This window comes from Corvus kubaryi, unplaced genomic scaffold (assembly GCF_017639235.1).
Source record: "Corvus kubaryi isolate FWS band 111438036 unplaced genomic scaffold, C.kubaryi_AGA036_p1.0 37334, whole genome shotgun sequence".
In the NCBI taxonomy this organism is placed as follows: Eukaryota; Metazoa; Chordata; class Aves; order Passeriformes; family Corvidae; genus Corvus; species Corvus kubaryi.
The window spans coordinates 10202120-10224514 of record NW_024581108.1 but is presented as its reverse complement, the minus strand read 5'-3'; the positions used below and the strand labels follow the sequence as shown (position 1 = coordinate 10224514).

Here is a 22395-nt window from a genome sequence, read left to right as displayed (position 1 = left end):
GCAGCCAGAGCTGCACGGAAAAATTGCTCTTAACTGGGAGAGAAGGCACCAGTGAGATCAGCAGTGAGACTGCAGAGTGAAAAGTGGGCAGACAGATGAGAGTCACTGTCATTTGGGATTCAGCTTCAGATTTGGGCCCTTGGCTCTGGTGATGTTCCCTCCACCACCGATTTTCAGCCTTAGTCTCCGACACTGGAATGTAAATACCCCCCTTCTTGCCTCACCTCTCTAAATTTTCAGGTGGCTACAGCCAGCAAATGTGCCCTCTGCATCAGCACGTGGCTGCTCTGGTTGGGGTGGAATTCCCCGGTTAAGTGACACGTGCAGTGCAGCTCACCTCCGAACAATGGGAAGAACACCAAGAAGCCTGCAGTGTTAAAAAGGAACATTTTATTGCAAGAGATTACAAACCTGGCACTACGGCCAAATGTTTCCATTACATCACAATTGCTACCCATGTATCAGGCAACAGCACCTACAAAGCATGGTGGATTGAAATATCTGAAATCATAATGCAGTCAGCTTTTTAAAGTAAGTACCACCCTGAAAAGTTTGGGTTGTTTTTTTAAACAAACTCAAAGCTATACAAATCAATTTTTTAAATATGAAATTGGTGTTTAAATATCCAGGCCACTAACTACTATTATAAAAAGTGGAAAAGTCTGTTAACCATAGTGCTGAACTAAAGAGGCTTTGTTCACAGCCCATAACCACTCAGTTAAAAGCAAGTACTTCTTATTCACTGCTAATGTTTCCACATTTGTTCAGCCCAATTTATCTTCTATAGGTTTTCAGAATCAGGTAGATTTAATGCATAACCCCTCTAAAGCACTGCAGGAAACCTAGAACCGTAACTGGCCCAGGAAAAGCATCACAGTCAGAACAGCACTGCATCTCCCCATCTCGGTCCTGTGACACTGACCTGTAGAAACTTTGGCTGCTCTTCTCTGAACCCCAATTCAGAACTCGTGTTTCTCCTGTGATCCACTTACCTCAAAGAGCTTGGCGATTTCCCTGAACATGGCTGAAACAGCAGGAATTAGCGCAGGCACACAGCTCAAACCCAACCCCGCCTGGCCCAGCTCGCACCCGCCTGCTGCAGTGCCCACCTTCGGCATGGCCGCGCTCGCTCTCGCTCCCCAACAGCTACCGACACCTACGCTCAGCTCCTTCCTCTCCCACCGGGAGGAGCCAGCAGCTCATTTCCTGACGCCGCTGCCTGGGGAAGGCGAGCCCCGAGGAGAAGTTGGATCTGCGGGCAGAGCTGGGCTCCCTCAGGCCGTGGGAGCAATCCACCTCATACAGTTCCCCCAGTCCACATGAGGCAGCACAGGGCAAACCGCAGTAAATGCCCAGGGATCTCTGTGCGACAACGCGTGTTGTCTGCTCACCTCCATTTCCCACGCACGCAGCCTGAACACACTACCACTTGGCAGCAGCTACCACGGGCACTTTAAATTAATCACCTGTCCAAGGTTCTGCAGAAACATCTTCTCAAGGAATGCAAGCAGTTTTAATTTTTGAAGAGAATTTGGAAATATCACTGGGACTAGGGAATATAGGCCATCACCTTATGAAAAGTGTATGGGGGTGGTCTTCTACAGTCTTCCCGAGGCTACTACTTAAGAGACCTTTACCAGAAACTAGGATAACTTCAAAAACAAGACTGTGATAAAGAACCAAAATCAACCAAACAAAAATCACTGTGCCACTGCAGTCTTTACCCCAAAGCAATCTAAGCCAACCTGAACAGACTAACACTCGTGTTTAGATGTGCAACTCTGGAAGTCCAGCTCTTCAGCACAGACTGCCACAGAGCCTCTCAAGCAACGTAACATCGAATTGGCATCACAAAGTGACTGATTTAATTTCCCCTCTTCTATCATATTATTTAGAATTTTGCTAACTCCAGAGAGGGAGATTTATATTTCCTTGTAGCTAGTGACAAAAAATACCTGTACTTCCAAACAAGAGAAACCAAGAAAATAAATAGCCCCACTTGAGGACTAGAGGCTAAAGACAGCTAATTGTACTCTATTTTTTTTTAAGATTATTCAGCCTGTATCAACCACATATGCAATTAATTTAATAATCAGAAGAGTTCTAGAACTCCTACATATTTTTTGAACTATATGATCACAACGATCTGATGCCAGCAGGGCACACAGCCTGTCACTGAAAATTGCTCCTCATCAATAGAATCTCATTTTGGAAACTGATCAGCCCTAGAGCTCACTGCTCTTCAGACACAACATTACAACTCAGTATTACATAAAGTAGCTCGCAATTGGGGTTTAATGAATTAAACAGAATTAACCAGGGTTTTAAAAATTATTATTATGAATCTAGTAAGAGTTTTTTGCTAATGCAAAATTCTGCACAGTATGGCTTCACCTTACAAGCATTCTTAACAACATTAGATAAATATCATTTGCACTTAATTGATTTTTTCATTTGCTAAACAGCCACAAAATATGGTGCTCTCACAAGCACCTTTTTTGGTGAGAAGGGTAAACAAGCACTCTATTAAAGCATTATAAACATTCAAGGTGATGGATAACTTCCCTCTATTCTGCTTCAACACATTGCTTTAAATCTTCCATTTTCACATCATATAAAAAAGTCCCACAAGTATCCACAAATTCAGAAATTTGTTAGTCTGCATACACATAATTTGTCTGCAATACACTTCAGTATCCCAGTTATCTTTTCTAAAATCTCTGAAGTATTTATTCCTCCAGCCTTTAAATGTAACCATGTAGATTTTCCACTTACAAGAGAATAAATTTCAACAAGAAAGCTAAACATAACTGTAGCAATTTGTACAGTTAAACACCTGACAGCACTAATTTAATGATAGCCTTGACAGAGCTAGGATGGCCTTGTCTGAGGCCTCTGTCTTGCACAGCTGTGCATTTTTAGCCCATCTATTCTATCAGAACATTAACAAGCCTCATGTGTTAACTCTGAACTCTGTGCATCCAGGAAGACAGACATTTATTCATACTTTCCACCAATCAAATGTAATGCGTCTGTGAACAATTCAGTTTATTGCAAGTAAATGTACTTTTACTTAAGATCATGAGAAGATTCTAATCTCAAGCAAGACAAATCAATTCCACAAACTTAATTCACACAATGCAAATAAATGCTTCACATTATAGACATTTAGATTTTCTTTAAACCTTTTTATTTAGAGATTTTTCTGGTAAGGAGATATACCATAGGAAAGCAATTTCACTGGCAGTGAGGTATGTATATACTCTACCAAAATACTCCTCTTGCTTTAACTGCTTTTAACTTTATTTACATATAAAGAAAATATCAATGCATATCCTTGGCTTAACTACAGTATCTGTTACCCTATATGAGTAAAATGAAATGTTACTTGCATACAAAATTGATTTGTAGAGGAATCTAATTTGATTTAAACAAAAATCATGTTCTGAAGACAGTTTAAATGAACAAACACGATTCATCATGACCAAGACACCTGCACCATATTTCCATCCTCACAGCACATTTATTTCAATAAATCTGTAAGTAGGTCCTTAGCATGAGCATAGTGTTACAGTTTTCATACATATAATCACATCCAAAACAAGCTCTAAAATTTAAGTTGTAAACATTCTCTTCATATGTAGAAACATTTCAATCTGTGTTTGAATTTTCTAAAATGATCAATCTTTTAAACAGAATTATAAATGAAAAGCCTACTCTAACTGTGTAGTGAGCAATGCTTATTAGTACATTTCTACAGTGTTAAATAAAATAGTAGAGGCAAACTTCTGGAAGCAAGTCAGACTTTAAGTAAATTGTCATAAAAGTAACAAACTTGTTAACAAAAAGATGCTTTGTAATAAAGAAAGTTGGACTGAATCTACTATGATACAAAAACATAAGGGTAAATACCATCTTTGTTGACAAGTAGGAGGTAGCATGGATGCACCACTTTATTGTCAGTGAGAAATGCAACTGAAGTAAAGAATATTTCCTTACCACAAATTTCCAGTATTATGTACATATTTCTCTTAGAAATTTGTTTAAACAAGTTTCCCTCCACTTTTTAGTACAAAAAGCCTCATGTGATTTAAAAAAAAACACTTACACACCTAGATAGAATAGTACTAATTGCCCTATTTGAACAAAACAGTCTCTTGAACTATGAAGTACATGGTATTTAATGCCCTAAGTTGAGTAAATTGTATTAGCAGTTCTTGGTATTATACAAAACACTACATACATACAAACAAAATATAATAGTATCTTATTTTACTATGTAATTCTTTTTGGAATAAACAGAGCCTTGATTTGGGTAACACTGAAGAGAATGTGGTTTCTTTGTTTTATTAAAATCTGTCTTTTAAGTACCCATGTGCAACAATTTAAAAATGGCTGCCATACATATAATGGTCTTGTATTGATAGTGAACACAGTAACTGACAAAAACATAATAAACCTTAAAAACACATCTTCCACCCTATATAAAATATAAAGACTACTTACTGTAACTGTTAGGTATTCAATTTATTTTGATGTTACTGTAATCCACTTCCTCTATTTTCTGTCTTTAGCATTTATAAACATAATTTAGTGTAGCAATTTATTTTAAAAAATGATTAACTATTTCAAATTTACATCCAATTAAAATTTAAAATGTTTCTGTGTTCTATGATGCTGCTTCTGCCATCAGTAAAGAAAATGAAGTTTCAGTAATTGAAGCAGGCTTTTTAAGTAGTGATGTGACTTCAACCATGCCAGCTCCAGTCCGTGGAAGATTTGCGTTGACAATGTGTCGCTGCAAGTGCTTTATCCAGTCTTCTTGAACAGACAAAGGTCCTCGAAAGACCAGACCACAAAACCTATGCAAATATTACAATTAATCCATCAAGATATATTTATCTCTACTGAAAAATTACAAAACAGAGATAGTAAGACGAAAGTCTCAATTTTTTTGAAATTTGTTTCTAAATGTTTTAGCTGAAAAGCTTAGTAATTGAGTTCATTAGTAGTGAGCACAAAACCCTGTAGCTTACACAACTCACACTCTCACACTTTCAACACCAGTAATAACAATCTGTTGTTCTTATATAAGGTTTCTTTTGAAGGACAAAGTATTACTCAGACACGACCAATAGGATTTTAGCTAGAGAAACAACTGGCAAACTAACAACCAAGTATGACTGAATCAAATTCTCTTGTTCAAATTAATGAAAACAGGCAATTGCTTTCCCCCCTTATCATTCAATTTAATCACAAACATTTATGGATCCAATCATGAATCTTTTAATGACTAACATTAGCAAGCTCTTAAGAATGTATTCTTCCAATTAAAGTAACACTATGTACCTGCATCTGAGTATGTAAACTTCATCAGCACTATGAGGTAACGGCAGCATTTTCTTCTTGCTTCCAGATCTTGACCTTGACTTCTTTTGCTTACAGTCTAAAGCTAAGAAGAGAAATTTCCATATGTGAAAGTAATACTTCAATGAGTGTTAGTAAATAGAGATATTCAGTAAGTATTCCCTATGGCAGTAGTGAAAAGACATCTAACTCCTTGTTATTCTATATTTAATTATAATGTAAATCCACAACAATTACCGAGTAGTCTAAGAAATATACTGGCAAAACACATGAAGCTGGTTTTTTTTTAGCTTAGCATAGTGCTTGCTCTTTGAAAGACTAGATAATTGACACAGCATTAAACTGTTGTTTTAGTATCAGCAAGCACCTACAAACCTATTGCAGAATTACACAGAAGCAAAGCACCATTGGAAATTCCCTTCATGCATAAAACACTGTCAAAATCTCAGAACTTGTTTTGTAGTTGAAGTACCATCGTAAAACCACTCATGTTCAACCAAGTTACAACTTTATGAAGTTGTAGCTTTCAGCTAGTACAATAAAAAATTTCTAGTTTGAATAAAACACCTGCCATTTGTTTTCAACACAAAGCAAAAATTTGTCCTTTTGTTCTAAGAATTTCAAATGAAGCTTCCCCTTCACTGCTGTCTGAATTCGAATGAAGCTTACAAGAAGTACGTATTAGTCCTTGGCAGTGGGAGCTGGTATTAGGACAATCAACAGAGATGGCAAGGCCACTTTTTAAATTCAGTCTAAGCATTTGAAACTATGTATGAAAGTAATGTGTGTGAACAGGAAACACATAGCAAATGAGTTCAGATAGCTTTGAGGTTTGTACCTCCCATAAACACGTGTAATGGGAATCTGAAACAAAACCTGGAGATTCTAAGAAGCAGCCGAAGTGGATGAGTAGATTAAACTGAATTAATATTGTTATAATGCAAACAGCTGATAAAGCTCAAGAAGTTTGTGACTGCTTGAACTGAGAAGTGTATCTAGCTATGCTCTATTCCGAAACACAAGACACCAACAATAGAACTCCAACACAAAAACTTTTTGCAAACAACCAGTTACATCACTTCAACAAAAACTCCACAGAAACCAGAAAGACAGTACCAGGTGGTATTCTTGATACCAAGAAGGCATAATGCTATGCTACTGAAGCATCTTAACAGTAAAATGGAAAAAAAAATTGTTACACTTGGCTAAAGTTTTGAATCCTAGAATATAAAACAGAAGAATTAACCTCTGAGCATTCTGAAGCATAAGACATCGTCTGGTAAGGTAAAACATGTTGATTTAAAGAACACACAGTCTTGATTGCATCCTTGATTTTTCTCATGCCCTCCAAATGAGCACCTCTCAAGCTTTTACCTTGTGGCCCAACTTTTAACTTGGTAGATATACCAGATGTTTCCCAGTTCCATCCCCAGACTTAAAGATTCCTACCAATCTAATTTAAAATTTAGAATGAATTTCTGAGGCTTGAAGGTATGAGAGAACCAATAAAATAAGTAGAAAGCAGATACCAACCTAGAGAGACTTCTTCAGATCAACATTAGGAAAATGAGGCTTAACAGCATTTTTTTCTGACAGCAACAACAAAACCAGTCTGGATATAAAGGCAGTAACCCAAAGTGGCAGGGGGGGGAGAGAGAGAGAGAGGGAGAGAGAGAGAGAGAAATGGCCAAGATAACTTCTGGAAAAGCATTAAGGGGTTCTTAATACTTTATTCTCTCACCAAAAGCATATTCTTCATTTAATTAGGAAGAGAAAAGCGAACTATCATATCAGGTAGGAACTACCACATGCATAAATATTTACACACCGCCACTTCAGTAACATCATCAGCAATGTAAGCAGATAAAATACTGGAACCCAGACACCCATGATTTGAAGAGAACTGTTGGTATGAGGGGCAACTTATCTGCAGCAGTTACTACAGCAAAAGCTTTGCCTTTGCCAATTTTGTGGAACATCATGGGAAGAAGGGAAACAGAAGTTGGTACTATCCAAATGCAAACATGCCCATGAGTTCCATCTGATGACAGTTAGTTGATGTCAGTTGATATGAGTGGAAAAAAACAAAGCAGTAGACAACAGACTCCTCCTAGAGAGACCAACCTGCATTTGAAACAAGGGCTTGCTGATTTCCTTGATGTTGGCGAAGACATTCATTCCCATCAAGAAATTTGATTCTACTCACACACATCTGGAGCATTTCAGAGAGCCTTCCCTTTCTTATTAGACCTGGACTGGTCTTCTGCAACAGATTCCTGACACCTAATTGGTTTGTGCGTGTGCATGTATAATTTTCTTTTTATAAGAAAAAACCCCTCTGAACTACTGTGCAACCAAACAGCACCACTGACAGAAACTGCCATAATGAACCAGGAGAGGTAGCTTCTACTTCCTTGAAAGGTACCTTTTCCAAGAACAATGAGAAAACAAGGAAAACAAATGAAAGGGCATGTTCTCTGTGCTGTTTATGATGGAGACTCTGGATAGGGAAATTACAAAAGAAAGAACAGAAAGTATCACAGCAAAAGACCAAGAAAAAGACTCCGATTACGCAATGAATTCTCAGAGCAACTTAGCTAAATTTGAAAGTAGATTTGCCCAAGCAAGAAGCTGTTACAAAAGATAGAAAATACTAAGAACACTAAACCTGTGTTCTGCAAGGGTCATTTTTTGTTCCCCTTGTCTTTTGAGCTAGTGAACATACTCTTTCATATTTTAGGGAGCTCAAAGCAGCACCAGTACATTTTGAGGTTACTCCAGTGAAGCTGAAAAGTGAACGAAGAAGGAGTATCTGAGTAAAGCTGATTGAAAACCACAATTCAAACAGTAGTTATCAGGCATGTGTACCAGTAACTGTCACAATAATTTCATTTTGTCTATCCAGGGAGCAGCAAGTTTAAATAAAGCCACAGACTTGAGTACTCTGTTGATATGATGCTTACAAGTGGTTGTAAACATCAAGTAAGTCACACAATTGCCTCCCCATAAAGTAGCCATGTTCTGACCAAAACTCAGTTACTGCTTTTTCTATGCCTTTACTGTAACAAAACATGACCTCCTCAGAAAGTATATTTTTATCACATCTGGGAAGAGACCAAGGATAATTTAGCTCTAGTAAACTGCATGGAAACTGCCACAATTGCTAGAGAGAGGCAGGAACTACCTATCATTAGCACCTACTTAATAGTTACAAAAGCTTCCAAACTATCATCCTTCATTCTCCATAAAGGCCTACTTCTTTTTGGAAGAAATCTCTTTCAACTTCGGCCACCTGGTGTTTCCCAGTTAATAACTGAAAAACTTCTTGTAAACAACCAGTCACATCACTTCCTCAAGCTGCTGATAAGACATGATGAAGAAACAACCCATCTAAAACAAAAGACAATCAAACTCCGGAGGAATCTCCTTGAGGTACTTAGGTACAATTTCAGAGCACACTACTTCGAAAAATATATGCTAGGTAAAAACACTGCATATAAAAACCTCTGTGACCACTTATCAAGAAAGACTACAAGCAGATGGAGATAGGAGGTTTCAATGAGCATGCCTAAGACAACATGAATTATACAGGTCACAATTAGAGGCCCTTTCACGCCGTGACATTTGGTCTGCGGTTCCAAATTAAACGGCTCTTCTTCCTGATGTCCCCCAACATGAAATGGTTCTTATTTCAGGAAAACTGAAGCTGGGTCTTTTACTCAGACTTCATTACTTTTGTCATAGTGTATGTAAGCTAAAACAAGTTGAATCATTGCACACAGAAGTAGAACTAATTAACCATTTGAAAACACTGTCAATTAAAAAGTAAAAAATAATGAATTATCTTTCTTGTACAATTAGTCACTAATTTTTCAAATTCAATCACTTGCTACCCATCCTCATCACTACCGCACAAATAAAGTACATTAAAAAAACCCCTCCATGATTTGCTCTCTATAGGATTTTATAGGATACTGGAAATTAGATCATCATGCCAGTTGATTCATTATGACTGTAACAGCACAGAATAAAGACACACAAAGCCAGTGGATCTCAGATTTCTGCATACCTGATATGCTTCCACTGCAAACTTCCCAAAGCTACAAGTTTGACAAAATAATATTTGAAATTATTTGAACATGTAGTAGCCCTCATGAACTGCTACCTCAGTCACACTGTTGGCTTGAAGGCCAGACTCCTTGCTCTGTACTTTATTGATCCCTCCCAAACTTCTGACAAAGCAGTCTCCACCTACAGAAGCAGAGACCAAAGGAAAGTAGTGATTCCCAGAAGATGACAGCCAGTAAGAAGAGACTGAGCAGGTGAAAAGAGTCAACAAAGAGAAGATGTAAAAAGCCAGGGCACAAGAAAAGTATCAAGAGGCTTGGGGAGGAGGGAGGAAGAGAAGTCCAGAGAGATAAGAAGAAAGGAAGCTGAATATACAACTATAACGAAGAAGAGTGAGATGTATTTTGAAGATTTTGTGTAGGTCTATCCAATGCTCTAAAGATACTCAGAAGAAAGAAGCAAGTTTACCACATGCTCTGAGAAACACCAATGTGTTGCTACACATCAAAACAGGTATAAAAGGAAATGAACATCTACTCAAGATGAACAGTTAGATCATTACATTATTAAAAATTGGACTGAATAACAACAACAAAAAAAGTTCCAGCCAGACATCTGAAGACACAGCTATTTGCTCTACAGTGGATCTATAATGTGTAAGTATAGGCACAAATAAGGTTTAATAAAGACTAACCTCAAACAGCCAACGGTCTAGCAACTTTCACTTCTAGGATGTTTTTCTTGAGTCCATTCTAGGATGTTTTTCTTGAGTCCATTCTCCAAAGCTACCATTATGCCTAACTATGTCTACTATACTGCTGAAGCTGTAAAGTTGCATTTGAAAAGAAAAATAGGCTAAGATTTAACTAAATATGATGAAATTACTGGCTGGAGAAGCAGGGCATCGGCCAGAAGAGCAATATGGTAACAGTCAGTATCAAAAACATGTGCACACAAATGGAAAATCAGACTAGTACATAAGCTGATGTAGTGCTTGGAAAGGTCTCACTTTGGTGGCATCCAGAGATCACATATTTCTCATCTATTTCTCCTAGTAAACCGTAGTGCCTAGATAGGTCCCATAACAACTGCCAAATAAAAGAATTAGTGTTCATGTTTAGTGAACAATTATTTTATTACAGCAAGAAAATGAGAATTATTCAACTGATGTGATTTATTTTTGGTAGTTATATTTATTTCAGAAGATATAAGAAAGGCTTAATGGGAAGAAGGAACCTGTATAAACGTGTCCTCATTGTCTCCATAGAATGGCTGAAGACCATTGAAGGTTCAGCTGTGGCTGAGGCCAAACAAAAGACATCTCAAAACTGCTCTCAACCACAACCATCTTTTAATAAGAAAACCCAAGATCTACCTAAGAGCAACACTCATAAGAAGTGTGTACTTTAAAACTAGTGTGTACTAGTTAAATCTCGTATTAAAATAATTCTCACAAAACTTACATTATAAAGTGGAATATCAAATCAAACAGCTGTTTAAAAGCATATTTTTTGGTCTACAAGCCTTGCATAAGCTTGCTTGAATGAGAAGTCAATGAGCAAAGCTTACAACCTTCACAGAGTTGCAGCAGTGTCATGACTAAATTACTACAAATATACATTGGTTGCATGATGTTTTAACTAGAACTCAACACTGACTCCTTAAGTCAATGGTTTCAGCCACAGGCCTATTATCCATGGTATAAGTTATCTGGATTAGTTCCAGCTTCTGAGATCAAAAGATTTTTTTTTTTTTTTCCAAAGTTTTGTTTCTAACCTTTTACTTAAACTTTGTTTCTAACCCCATTTTGTTTCTAGCCTGATTTTAAACCAAGGTCTAGGTCCAATGACACAAGATACATGAGTTTTCTTTCCATTCTTTTAAGAAAAGCAGCAACTGTTCTGATGACTATGCAACTACTTCACTAGCAAAATACATTTCTTAGAGGAAACAAACAAAAATCCCTGAAAGCACCTTAACAAGCTTCCTTCACTTTTTTCACTTAGCAAAAGGGAAGCTAGGTACAAAGTGCTTGTCCAGGATTCAATCTTTGTGTACTATTCTGTTTGCCAGTGTCTCCCTCACTGAATTACTGTCAAGTTATTAATGTGCAATTTAAATATACAGCTATCGAAAAATACCTCCTCGGTAGGTATATAAGAAAGGAACCATACCACAGGGCTAATATCAAATCACAGCAGTGATAAATGAAGTCCACTACCATCACCTTTTTACTGAATAAATATGAAAAATTTCAGAATCCCTGACTAAAGGCATATTCTTTTACATGTTAGATATTACTGCATCTGCTTACTTCCTTCCAAATCTCCTTTGTTATAGTATTAATGTAGTGTAACATAAGACCTGGCAGCCACAGGCCCATATTGTAAAAATATTTCTTTTAACCTTCTACAGAGAAAGCCTGCAACTCAGTTTGTCATTTTTAGCATAATGAATTACATCTGCAGATAAAAAAAGGATTATGCATTTTCCAAGACCATTATGTAAAAGTCTGTGTTTGTTGACACAGAAAACTGATGGCTGCCCTTCTTAATTATAGAATATTTCAGGCTTCATATCTCCAAATTTTCCTCATTATATTGCATCTCTGCTCCTCAATTTGCTGTTGATCATGTGAAGTCCCACTAATCTCAGCAATAATCCAAGTAAACTCAGAAACTGCCTACAGCCAAGCAAGCTGCAGGTCTCTGGAAACAAGCCAAAATACAGCATATTAGAAGAATTTCAAAATGAAGTTTGTTTTGATAAAAAGACATTAATAGCAGTGCTAAATGCTGTACGACCCTCACTCAATGTCAGAGCAGGTAGTTTTTGAGTTGTGAGTCGAACAAGATATGAAACCAACTACACACAATATGCTGTTAGAAATATACAAGGTGTAAAATTACTTCCTTTCCTATTTTACTGGACTATTCTTTGTAATTATATGTACTAGACAGTAAAAACTACTTGTTGTTCTGTGGCCTTTTTTTTTCTCCCCACCGCTCTCATTTCTGAGATACTTTTAAGCACGTCATTAGAAGGCCAACTATCTGGTTTGGAAGTTGTGATATCACAGGAGAATGAATTTAAGCAACCATCTCTTACTTTTGCTTACATACCTTAAGTGTTGGATCCAATATCAAAGAGTAAGAATGAAAATCAGACATGAGAGTGGACAACAGCAACATACGTTTTCTTACAAGTTGCTGAAGTTTTATGGCAAATAAATTGTTTACCAGCAGAAGCTTCAAAATTATTTTGAATTAACATATGCTTTTGTCCAGTCTGATGAAGAAAATGTATCATAGACAGACTTGCTTTTACATCTGTAACAAAACATACCTGTCCCAGTCAAAAGTCCAGCACTCTTCTTTCGTGCATAAGCGCGTAAGTGGTTGGACAGGCTAACAGCACTTGTAAACGTCGTATTGCAATGCACACACGTTCTAAGCTTCACAGGCATACCTATCATTCAAAAGAAAACTATAATCCAGTTCTCTCTTCAAAAAATGAAATTCTCAAAGCGTTGTAAAAAGTTTTCTGCAATAAAGATGGTTTAAAATATATTCACTGCATTGATGCGATTGTTTAGTATATTAGAAGGATCCAAGTTAACCGTTATTAGTTTTCCACCTAGTGCTTTAAGCCAAACCATGTTATTTGAAAAAGAACAGAAAGGAGGCAACTTGAGCCCAGTAGGCTACTCTGCATTTAGTACTTACTATCAAGTTCCTACAGATCTCCACATTATGAAGCTCTAATTCCAAAATACAATCCTGCAATTTGTACAGCACAATTCTGTTGAGAAATTTCAGAGCTTTCAACATTTCCAATAAAAAGAATTTGAAAAGCCAAGTTGACAAAGTGGTAATTAGAAGTGTTTTACCCATAAGACTGAAGAGCTCAATACTAAAATTAGGCGGCTGTTGAAGGCTCAGAGAAAAAGGTGGTAAAACACACCACTGAACAGTTGTTAGACCAAACGTTTTGTTCAGTGCATTTTCTATTCATTACTTTAGGTGCACAATTGATAATGAAAGTAAATGATTTGAAGTTTTTTGCTAAAATCTTTGTGCTAAATAAATATCAACAAAGCAATATGCTATTTATCACAGGAAAACAATGAAACAATACTGAATTCCTCACTTACAGACAAAGAAACCATCGTAACTTCTCCCCTGCTCAACTTCACCATAATGTTTCTCCCTGCATTTTACCAAAGATACATTGTTTTGGTCAACTAATATTTCAGGCTCTCTACTAATAAATTATTAGAAGAATAAATGAAAAGGCTAAAACTACTCAGCTGGAAAGTCTCTGTTTGCAGGAAAGAAAGAATGCTATTCTCCAGCAGCCCACAGAAGACATGCTGTTTTTTCAGGCAAGTTACAGAAGAAGAATACCTGGTTGGTTAAAGCCTTTTTAAAACTAAAACCAGAATTAGGAATATTTGCCCTTTTTTAGGAAAAACAGAAGATGTTCAACTCGATGTTAAATATTTTCTCATTAACTCAACTGGCACAGTGCGTTAGTTATCAAATTCTGTTACCTCAGCCACAGAAAACTATCGGGCCCCATTCATAACCGTTAGTACTATGCGAGCGTATGTTTATTTTTACTTGGTTGTTCACCACAACCAAACAGGTTCTACCTAGCATTGAGCAGTAAATATTATACAGAAAGCAAAACACAGTGTCAGGTTTGGCAAACTATTCCTTGAGCATTGTTTTTCAAATCATTAAACCTGTCAAAGATACACTTCTTTATTAAGCAATCTCCTGTCTTAAGGGACAACCACAGACGTACAGAAGACATAAAATACAATTCTTTTCCACTTCTACTATGTCATTTTAGAAAGCTGCCTTTGTTAAGAGATTGATTGCCACACTTTTGTAGTCCCTTAAAAGAACTTCTGAGCACATCAGATTGTTGGGGTTTTTGTTTAAAGGAAGAAAAGAATATAGGTGAAAAAGTACTAGGCACTGCCAGTTTTACTAACCTGGTTAATAACAAGAAAAGAAACAGAACCAAAAAAAGTCAGGGGTATAAAAATAAGATCCTGCTCCTCATCTAAAGAATTCTGCAGCATTGGTGGTGTCCAACCAAGAAACCGGTAAATGCAAGCTCTACATACACATTAAAAAGGATGTTGGAAGAGTTCCCCAAGACTAGAAATAATTCTCATGTGACAAGTAAGTTAAAAACATCACTCTAAGAGCCTGCTCTATTAGTATACAGAGTAGCTAGGAAGCTGATTGTAGAATTGTTTCATTAGCACAATTCTCAGTGGAGGGACAATCTAGGTCCTTACTGGTCAGAGGCCGTGCATTGGAAACCTGCTGGCTACAACTGTATGCCAACAAAGCTTGAACCAGCACAGGTTGTCACTCAGAATAGACAGGCCCTAAGCAAGCATGAGCTTCTCACAGCAGCCACAATTTGCAACAAACAAGAATTAATCTATGTTGTAAGAGTATGTTTGCCTAAAACCATCAGAATTAGTTGACAGTGATTCACCAATTTGCAGTATTATGCATTTATAATGGTATCAACAGTTCTGTTAGTTTGAGCAAATGCTGCCTTGCACAAACCTCAAAGATTTAAATGCAGTATTCCCAAACCAGCTGTTTTAATGCCCAAAAACAGGGTTGCAAGCCCAAACATTTCAGAACTGTTAGTCTACCAAATATGCAGGGACACTTCAACTTGTTTACTGCAGGATGTGTCTTCTTCCTTACTGAGGCTCACTTTGTGTCCGCTTTGAATTTGCATGCCCAGTCATATGCAGAACAGGAACTATGTTCCATGCAAAAACCCTTCAGTGCTGCTGAGGCGTTTTTCCACTTTAGGAAAAACATGTCAGAAAAATTTGCTGTGCTACCTCTCGCAGTCAAGTGTCCTCTGGAAATGAAACAAGAATTAAGAGAACAGAAACCCAAATAAAATACTCTGCACTTGTACATTTTCTATGAATTACACGATTCTTCGGAAATGTTGTCAAGAAACACCTTCTTACCTGACTGCATAGTCAAGTCCATTTTTTGTGGCTGATACATCAATGGACTGTCTTCATTTAATGGAAGAACACATTTCTGAACAAACCTCTTTCTTGCAGTTTGATTATGAATCTTTTGAGGGGAAATATCAGGATTCCTTTCTTCTCCTAATCTCTTGCTTTTCAGGAGTTCTATCAGTGTAAGCGACTGATTTCTTTTTTCATCATGTAGTACTGCTTTTGTTTCATCACATTCATTTAGGAAACTCAGCCCTTCTTCCTCCGATGCAGACACAGATATATCTTCAGTCTTTAGGCCATTATGGTATGCTTCAAGAGGTATAACATTCTGAGATAAAAAGTCATCATTTGATGCAAATTTCTGAGCAACAAATGGTCTGGGAATAATACGGCGACTGTTCAAAGCCTTTAGGATTTTTTCATACTTTTCTTCATTTTGCATCATCTCATTCAGAACACAGATGGGAGACTTGTGTGCATCCCACTTGGTTTTGCCAAGCCTCTTCAGGTGTCCTCGCACATGATTAGACAATCCAATTTTAGTATCGAACCAGCCACCACAGAGCTGACATGTATGCTCAGAGGAAGTTTCAGATTTCTCAATTGCTACAAAGAAAATAATTATAATGTTTTTTGACAATTATATATAGTTAAACATGACAACAGCAAATCACAAGAAGAGAGGCTTTACAACAAGATAAAGCAAGTCTTGTTTAGTGTTCAATAAATCCCTTTGTCCCCCCTTTACTTCATACCCAAATAAAAAAACCAAATCTTACCTTTTCTAACACGTTTAACAGGAGTCCCTGTTCCAGCTCTTTTAAAATGCTGCATTTTGTCACTTGTTGCTATCTGTTCTGGTGAAACAACATGGCGGGCTTCATAGCTTAGTCCAGCTCTGTGAAGATGTCCTCTGACATGATTGGACAAACCAACACCTGTTTCAAAGGTTGCTGGACAGTACGGGCAGGACTTCTTTTCAAGCGACAAATCAGTCCAGTGGAAAACTGAATTATGCTTTGGCAATGCTGATCCTACATTTTCTAAATTCTGAGGATCATGCAAATCATGCAAGAAGTTACTACCCTCCGCATCTTCGTAATACTCAAAATAAAAGCCATCATTCTGCTCATAACCAAGTGAAGATTTATCACCAGCTTCATTATCTTCCATTTTACCTTTGAATATGGGGAATAGGTTTACATGCTCCTGATTAATATCATTGTAAGATTCATCCTCCACAGACTGTGTAGTGTAATCACATAGTTCAACATTATCCCATGAACTTTCATCCTCCGTTTCATAGCTGTCTTTTTTTTCAGCAGAGTTTAGTTTCTGTAAAACAACAACAGTCATTTTATGCAGAAAATCTGGATAGCAATCCAAATCATCTCCTGTAACAGAGCCTTCCCTCTTGGATTCTTTAACCACTCTTTTTACAGCTACATGCCTATGATCTTTACAGCCTTCTGCCCATTTGCAATCAAGGCTATTTGAATCCATGACAAAACAATTATTACTTGATGAAGAAAATAAATGCAAAGCACTGACAGATTTGGACTCTTCCTTTTTTAAATGCAAAGGGTAAGAGTCACTAGATTTTTTAATCATCCTGTAGTTTTCATATTTGTGTCTATATAAATAATTACTTTTTTTGGCACTAGCTTTCTGCTTTGCTGCTTGATGAAAACATTTACGTTTTTGGTCAATGCTATTTCTAATAAAAAAGTTCTTGTTTGTAGAATTTAGATTGCACACACTTACAGATGACTGTGAAACGCTTTTCCGAGCCTTCTGTATCCTGTAGGGTCTCTTGTGAAGTTTTGCGAAGTTACTGGACTGTGAAGTAGAGCCAAATGATCTTTTTACATCCTGTTTTAAAGCAGAGTTCTTTGGAAAAGTAGAAGAATGTTTCATCAACTGTTTCGTCCTGCTACGAAAATCTAAAGATTCTTCTATTATGCTGCCTTTTCTTTTCTCTAGTCTAAGATGACTACCAAAGGGATCAACGCATGATGCTGAATGCAAATATGCCATGTGTTTTTTTAAAATGCTTCTAGTTGAAGTAGCAAACGGACACAACTTACACATATATGTTGATGACTTTCTTGAGGATCCTAAATAAGGATCTTTCAAGGATGCCTTTTTCTGAGTTTTTCTCTGGGACAAGTCGCTACCAATAATTGAACATTTGACTACTGCTCCATGAGCGATCCCTCGATGGCATTCCAGTTCATTTTCTGTCACAGCCATGAAATTGCATTCCTCACAACAGTAGTATCTTTTATCTTTTTCATGGGTCTTTGCATGCTGCACAAATGTTTTGGGACAATTGGTACCAAATACACACTGTGGGCATTGTAACCGTGCGCTCCTACCCTCATCCTGAAGTTCTTTCAGCTCACGGATTTCTTCCATCAGTTTCTGCCTTCTTTCCTGGTGAATTATCATATGTTTAAGAAGTGAATTACGATCCCGAAATGTCCTTCCACATTCCCTACATGCATAGGGCCTGGGGACATTGAGATGCCGAAAATGACTGTTCCCATCTAAATGGTACATCATATGCCTATGCAGATGTTTCTTCTCTCTAAAATTCACATTGCACTTTGTACAGGGATAAAATGATGGTTCATCAGTACTGAAAGTAGATGGCGGTTCAGAATCATTCTCTTCACATTTGTTTTTCAAAGTATTGGATAGAAAAGTGCTAGTGTGAACAGGAGAAGTATCTTCTGCACAGTTACTAGTGGGACTATAAATGAGCTGCTGGATAGCATCAACAGTTTCCAGCTCTTCATCTGTGGATTCAGGCTTTACTTTACTCAACGAATATTTCTGTGGTTCTACTATTTGCAGCTCCTCATTCTGCTCTAAAAATTCAACATTTAATAGTTTTGATTTACTAGGAATACAACTGGTATCATCAAAACAGTCTTCAGTATAGCGTGTTATTTTACTAACATCCATTTTCCTTTTTCGCTTCTTTTCTAGCCCTACCTTACAGTGAATAGGAGACTTCTCTACTGTTTCTTCATTTGTCATGAGAAACTGTATAAACTCTTTTTGCGGATCCCAGCTGGGATCACATCCCGATCTGAAGCCACCTGTACCTGAGGAAATGCCTGTTAATGTATCGACACAATCATCTTTTAATAGTAAATTCTTATCATCCTCACAAACTTCTACTTGGCCTACTAAAGTGCTATCTACACTATTTCCTACTGTTTTCTGTGAATCACAACCAATTGAAGCAGAGGTAGGTAGATTTTTAATGGAATGAGTCAGGTTCTTAGCATGTGCTACATCAGGTAACAAAAATAAAACTTGGTGCTGATTTGATTTCTGTGTTGCACTCTTTGCAGGCAGCTGAAGATCATGAACCACTGTCAAAGTTGAGCAGGAATCTGCAAGATGACCTCCAGGCTGTCCAGTGGTTAACGAAACACTGCCTTTATTCATAATGGAAGTCTTTGTTGAGGTGGAGTGTGAAACTGGTCCATTAACAGCAGTTCCTCTAGACAACATGAAGTTTTCACTAGAAACAGTAGGAGCACCAGTGTGTATAAACAGAGAAGCCTGGCCTCCACTTAAGGCTTTTTCAGATCTGTCCCTTGATAGCTCCTCAGTCAGAGTCAATGTGCTGTTCTTCTGAAATGACGTGTCACTCTCTTCTGGTTTAGGAATGCCACCTTCTTCCTCAGACACAAAATTATCATCACATAGGATTTCTTCTTCTTTAGCACCAGTGACTTCAGTATTTATCTCTAAATCATCCATATTGCTGGTCTGTCCATTAAGTACATTTATACTAAAAAACAAACAAGAAAAAAATCAGGCAATTGCAGAAATAAAGAATGGCAATTTTAATTTACAGCTTTTCTTCAGGATCACTCTTCACACTGTAATCTAAAAAGATGTTTTGAACTTGTCAAAAATTTATTTTTCATTTAGGATATTCAGGACATTTATAGTGAATCAATGAAGCAACAAAAAAATACACTTTTTTTGCTATGTAATATTAATAACCATACAGCAAACTAGTCACTGCCAAGTATCCCAGTTTGAAGAAGCCTGAGACCTGCACACGATGGGGAAAATCAGATTGTCAAAACAAACACAAAAACGTTCTACATGTACATAAATACAGATTATCTTCAGTTGTTCTCTGGAAGTAAAAGTAAGGAGCAAAGGCTACCCGGACATCTACTAGCAATTCTGCTTTTTTTTAAAACATACTTTCTTTAGGAAACTAAAACAATCTTTATGTTTCTCAAGGCAGCACTTTTTTCAAAGTACTTCCATACAATTGACCTGATGCTACCTACACAAAAGCCTACAGAAGGAAAAAACACAATGAAGCTGACTTTGAACATCTGATTAGTGACAGAGACACAGCAAAGGATCAAACTCACTGAGGAAACTAGATGTCTTCCTATTCCCTTCTGACAGAAGGACTCTCCTTGCTTTAAAACAAATAAATCCCATTCCACTTGTAAGGCTATTTTAAATGATAAACCAATTAAACAACATCTTATCAAAGGTGGGGGAAAAAAATACTGTAAGAACGAAACATTTCATTAGGATTTATCTACCAGATGAAGTCACCGTGTTGAATCCAGAGGATGCTAACAGGATCTACTAGTACAGAGAACTACTGCATATTAATTCCCTGTGGGTGGCCTTGTCTTTCTACAAGTGACTTTTATTCGTACATCAAATCATCTACTCAATGCTTAGTGAGCACAAAGGAGTTGCCTACACATGAAAATCATTGTGTGACCAACAGAAATGTAAACTTTAGTCTACATTCACTTCTTAAAAGGGTCCTCAGAACACAGTGAGCATAAGGCATTAAAACATTCATCTAGGAGCCAGAACATCTGTATTTTACAGAAACCATATATTTTACCCTTAGAGAATACTACTCACTTTGATCTTTTGGGAGATTTGATTCCTGCCATCACAGAATTTTATTCAAAATGTTAATTAGTAACTGTTACTAATTAACATTTTGAATAAAACTCAGTTAAAAGGAGTTTTTACCTAGACTCTTTGAATTAAGTTGTTATAACTTACAACTAATATCCATGGCTCCCTGCAATGGTCCTTTGTCAAAATCCAGGAAGACCACTTTGGACATCCTTTTTTCCTAAGGAGAGAAAACAACCTGGTTAAACAACACCAGTTTCATCTTCATACATCACATTTTAAAATATATCCAGTATTTTCAATTCAACAGAATGACAGCTGTTGAATTGAAAATACTGACACAATTCAAAACTAACTAGCTTCACGGAAATTCTCTGTTATTGCACTTGTTTTGTTACAAATCAGCAAAAGGACAAAACAATTATTAAACCTCTTCTGAGTTTGTAAAAACCCAACTTTCTTTTGCAGATAAAAGTAATTGTATTTGGAGTAGAAATACAATGAAAAATTAAGTCATTAAAAAAATATTTCCTTTGCTACTCCATCACTGAACTAGCCAATTCAAAAAAAGACAGCAATGCTCACATCAGAGGCATAATAAATGCTTGAAGTGTGTGAAATATTTTATTGTATTATCTATAACATACCTTTACACAAATGTTCTACTAGACACCCCAGTTTCTCATCTTGCCATTTCTTAGATTTTTGCTTTTCTTTGCTGTTTTGAGATGGGTCATTTTTCACTATAATAACTACTTCCAATAAGATCACATTCAAAGCTATCACCCTAAAATGGTGATAATGCACCACCCAGCAGGAGTCTTTACATCACGTACACAAGTTAGAAATGGGCAGTGCAAACATGCGCTAAGAATCAGTAGTGCAAAAGTCAATTAAACTAAGTGAAACCTCTAATGATGCACAGTAGCTCCAGCAATTTTACAACTGAATAATGTAGGCTTCATATAGTATCAGGCAGCAGGGTATAAAACTGTTCACAAAACATTTATAAGAAAGTGAGTAAGACAATTTTGCCTGGAAGATGTGCGTTTTCCTTGGTTTATTGCTGCACAAGCAGACAAAAGCGTGCTCAGTCAATCTGAGAGCCTGTATTAGCTTTTCTCAACAGGAAGCAACATCGCTAACGAAGTGGTAAATTCAGTGTTAATGAGTGGCTTCACTGTTACCACCTCTGAGGTAAAACCTTCCATGTTCCAAGTTCCACCCATCTGTTCTGGTGTGAGGGGTTCAGAGAAAGAACAGACGCTTCCCATTTAAAGCAACTTCACTGCTACCCCCTGAACAGCGGGGAGGCAGACTGAGAATATTGTGCTGCTTGGAGACTGCAATCCTCATTATCAGAATGGCTCCTCAAAACTTCTCACAGGTTTGCAAGATGAAGACAATGTATGTTGCTCTACATACAAAACCCTACTGATAGTAAATATTAGTGTTAAAGCTGAAGTTAAGAAGGTGGCTAGGACACCCTGTGGTCACCATTAAACTGATATTCTCTTCAGAGTTATTAGAGATATCTAAAGCATCACCTCACACAATCTTGTAATAGACTCCTTTCCATACTGTGTATTTATGGAGATTGTGAACTATTCCACACGGGTATGATTAGAAGTCTTCTATGGTAACACCGGTAATCCCTACAGATTTCCATCTTTGAATCAAGCCTGAAATGCTTACTGTATCAATAACATCACTGCTACATTTTAATAATTTTCTGCTAATTGTAATTTTTATTCTTATCATCATATATTATTATTATTTTTTCCAGCTCTCAAGGTGGTATAATTCACTGGTTTTTGTGCAGGACAACAACAATAAAGTTAACAGTTTTAACAGTGTGGTATTAGAAAAAACAGAAAACATACTTTTAAATTACAATAATTTAGTCTTGTGATAACACTAAACCAAGATGCAATACTTCAGTTACATTATCTATTCCATGTGTCACAATTTATGCAGTAACAACAATAGGTAGAACCAAAGACACAATG

At 37.0% G+C, this 22395-nt stretch overlaps 1 protein-coding gene across 5 annotated transcripts in view; it reads right to left on the bottom strand.

Annotated features, from left to right (window-relative positions):
* Positions 1-368: 368 nt before the first annotated feature.
* Positions 369-22395, bottom strand: part of ZNF644 (zinc finger protein 644) — a 52267-nt gene continuing 30240 nt past the window's right edge. For 4 of the 5 annotated variants that reach the window (XM_042030247.1, XM_042030250.1, XM_042030248.1 and 1 more), the window contains 5 exons: positions 20534-20606; positions 16234-19265; positions 15455-16060; positions 5350-5452; positions 369-4862 (listed from right to left, as the gene is read on the bottom strand). In XM_042030247.1, coding sequence (XP_041886181.1) covers positions 4670-4862; positions 5350-5452; positions 15455-16060; positions 16234-19234 — 3903 coding nt within the window. In that variant the 5' untranslated portion in view covers positions 19235-19265; positions 20534-20606 and the 3' untranslated portion in view covers positions 369-4669. Of the gene's footprint in view, positions 4863-5349; positions 5453-12780; positions 12904-15454; positions 16061-16233; positions 19266-20533; positions 20607-22395 lie in introns of all 5 variants that reach the window. The other variant, XM_042030251.1, reaches the window with a different exon arrangement.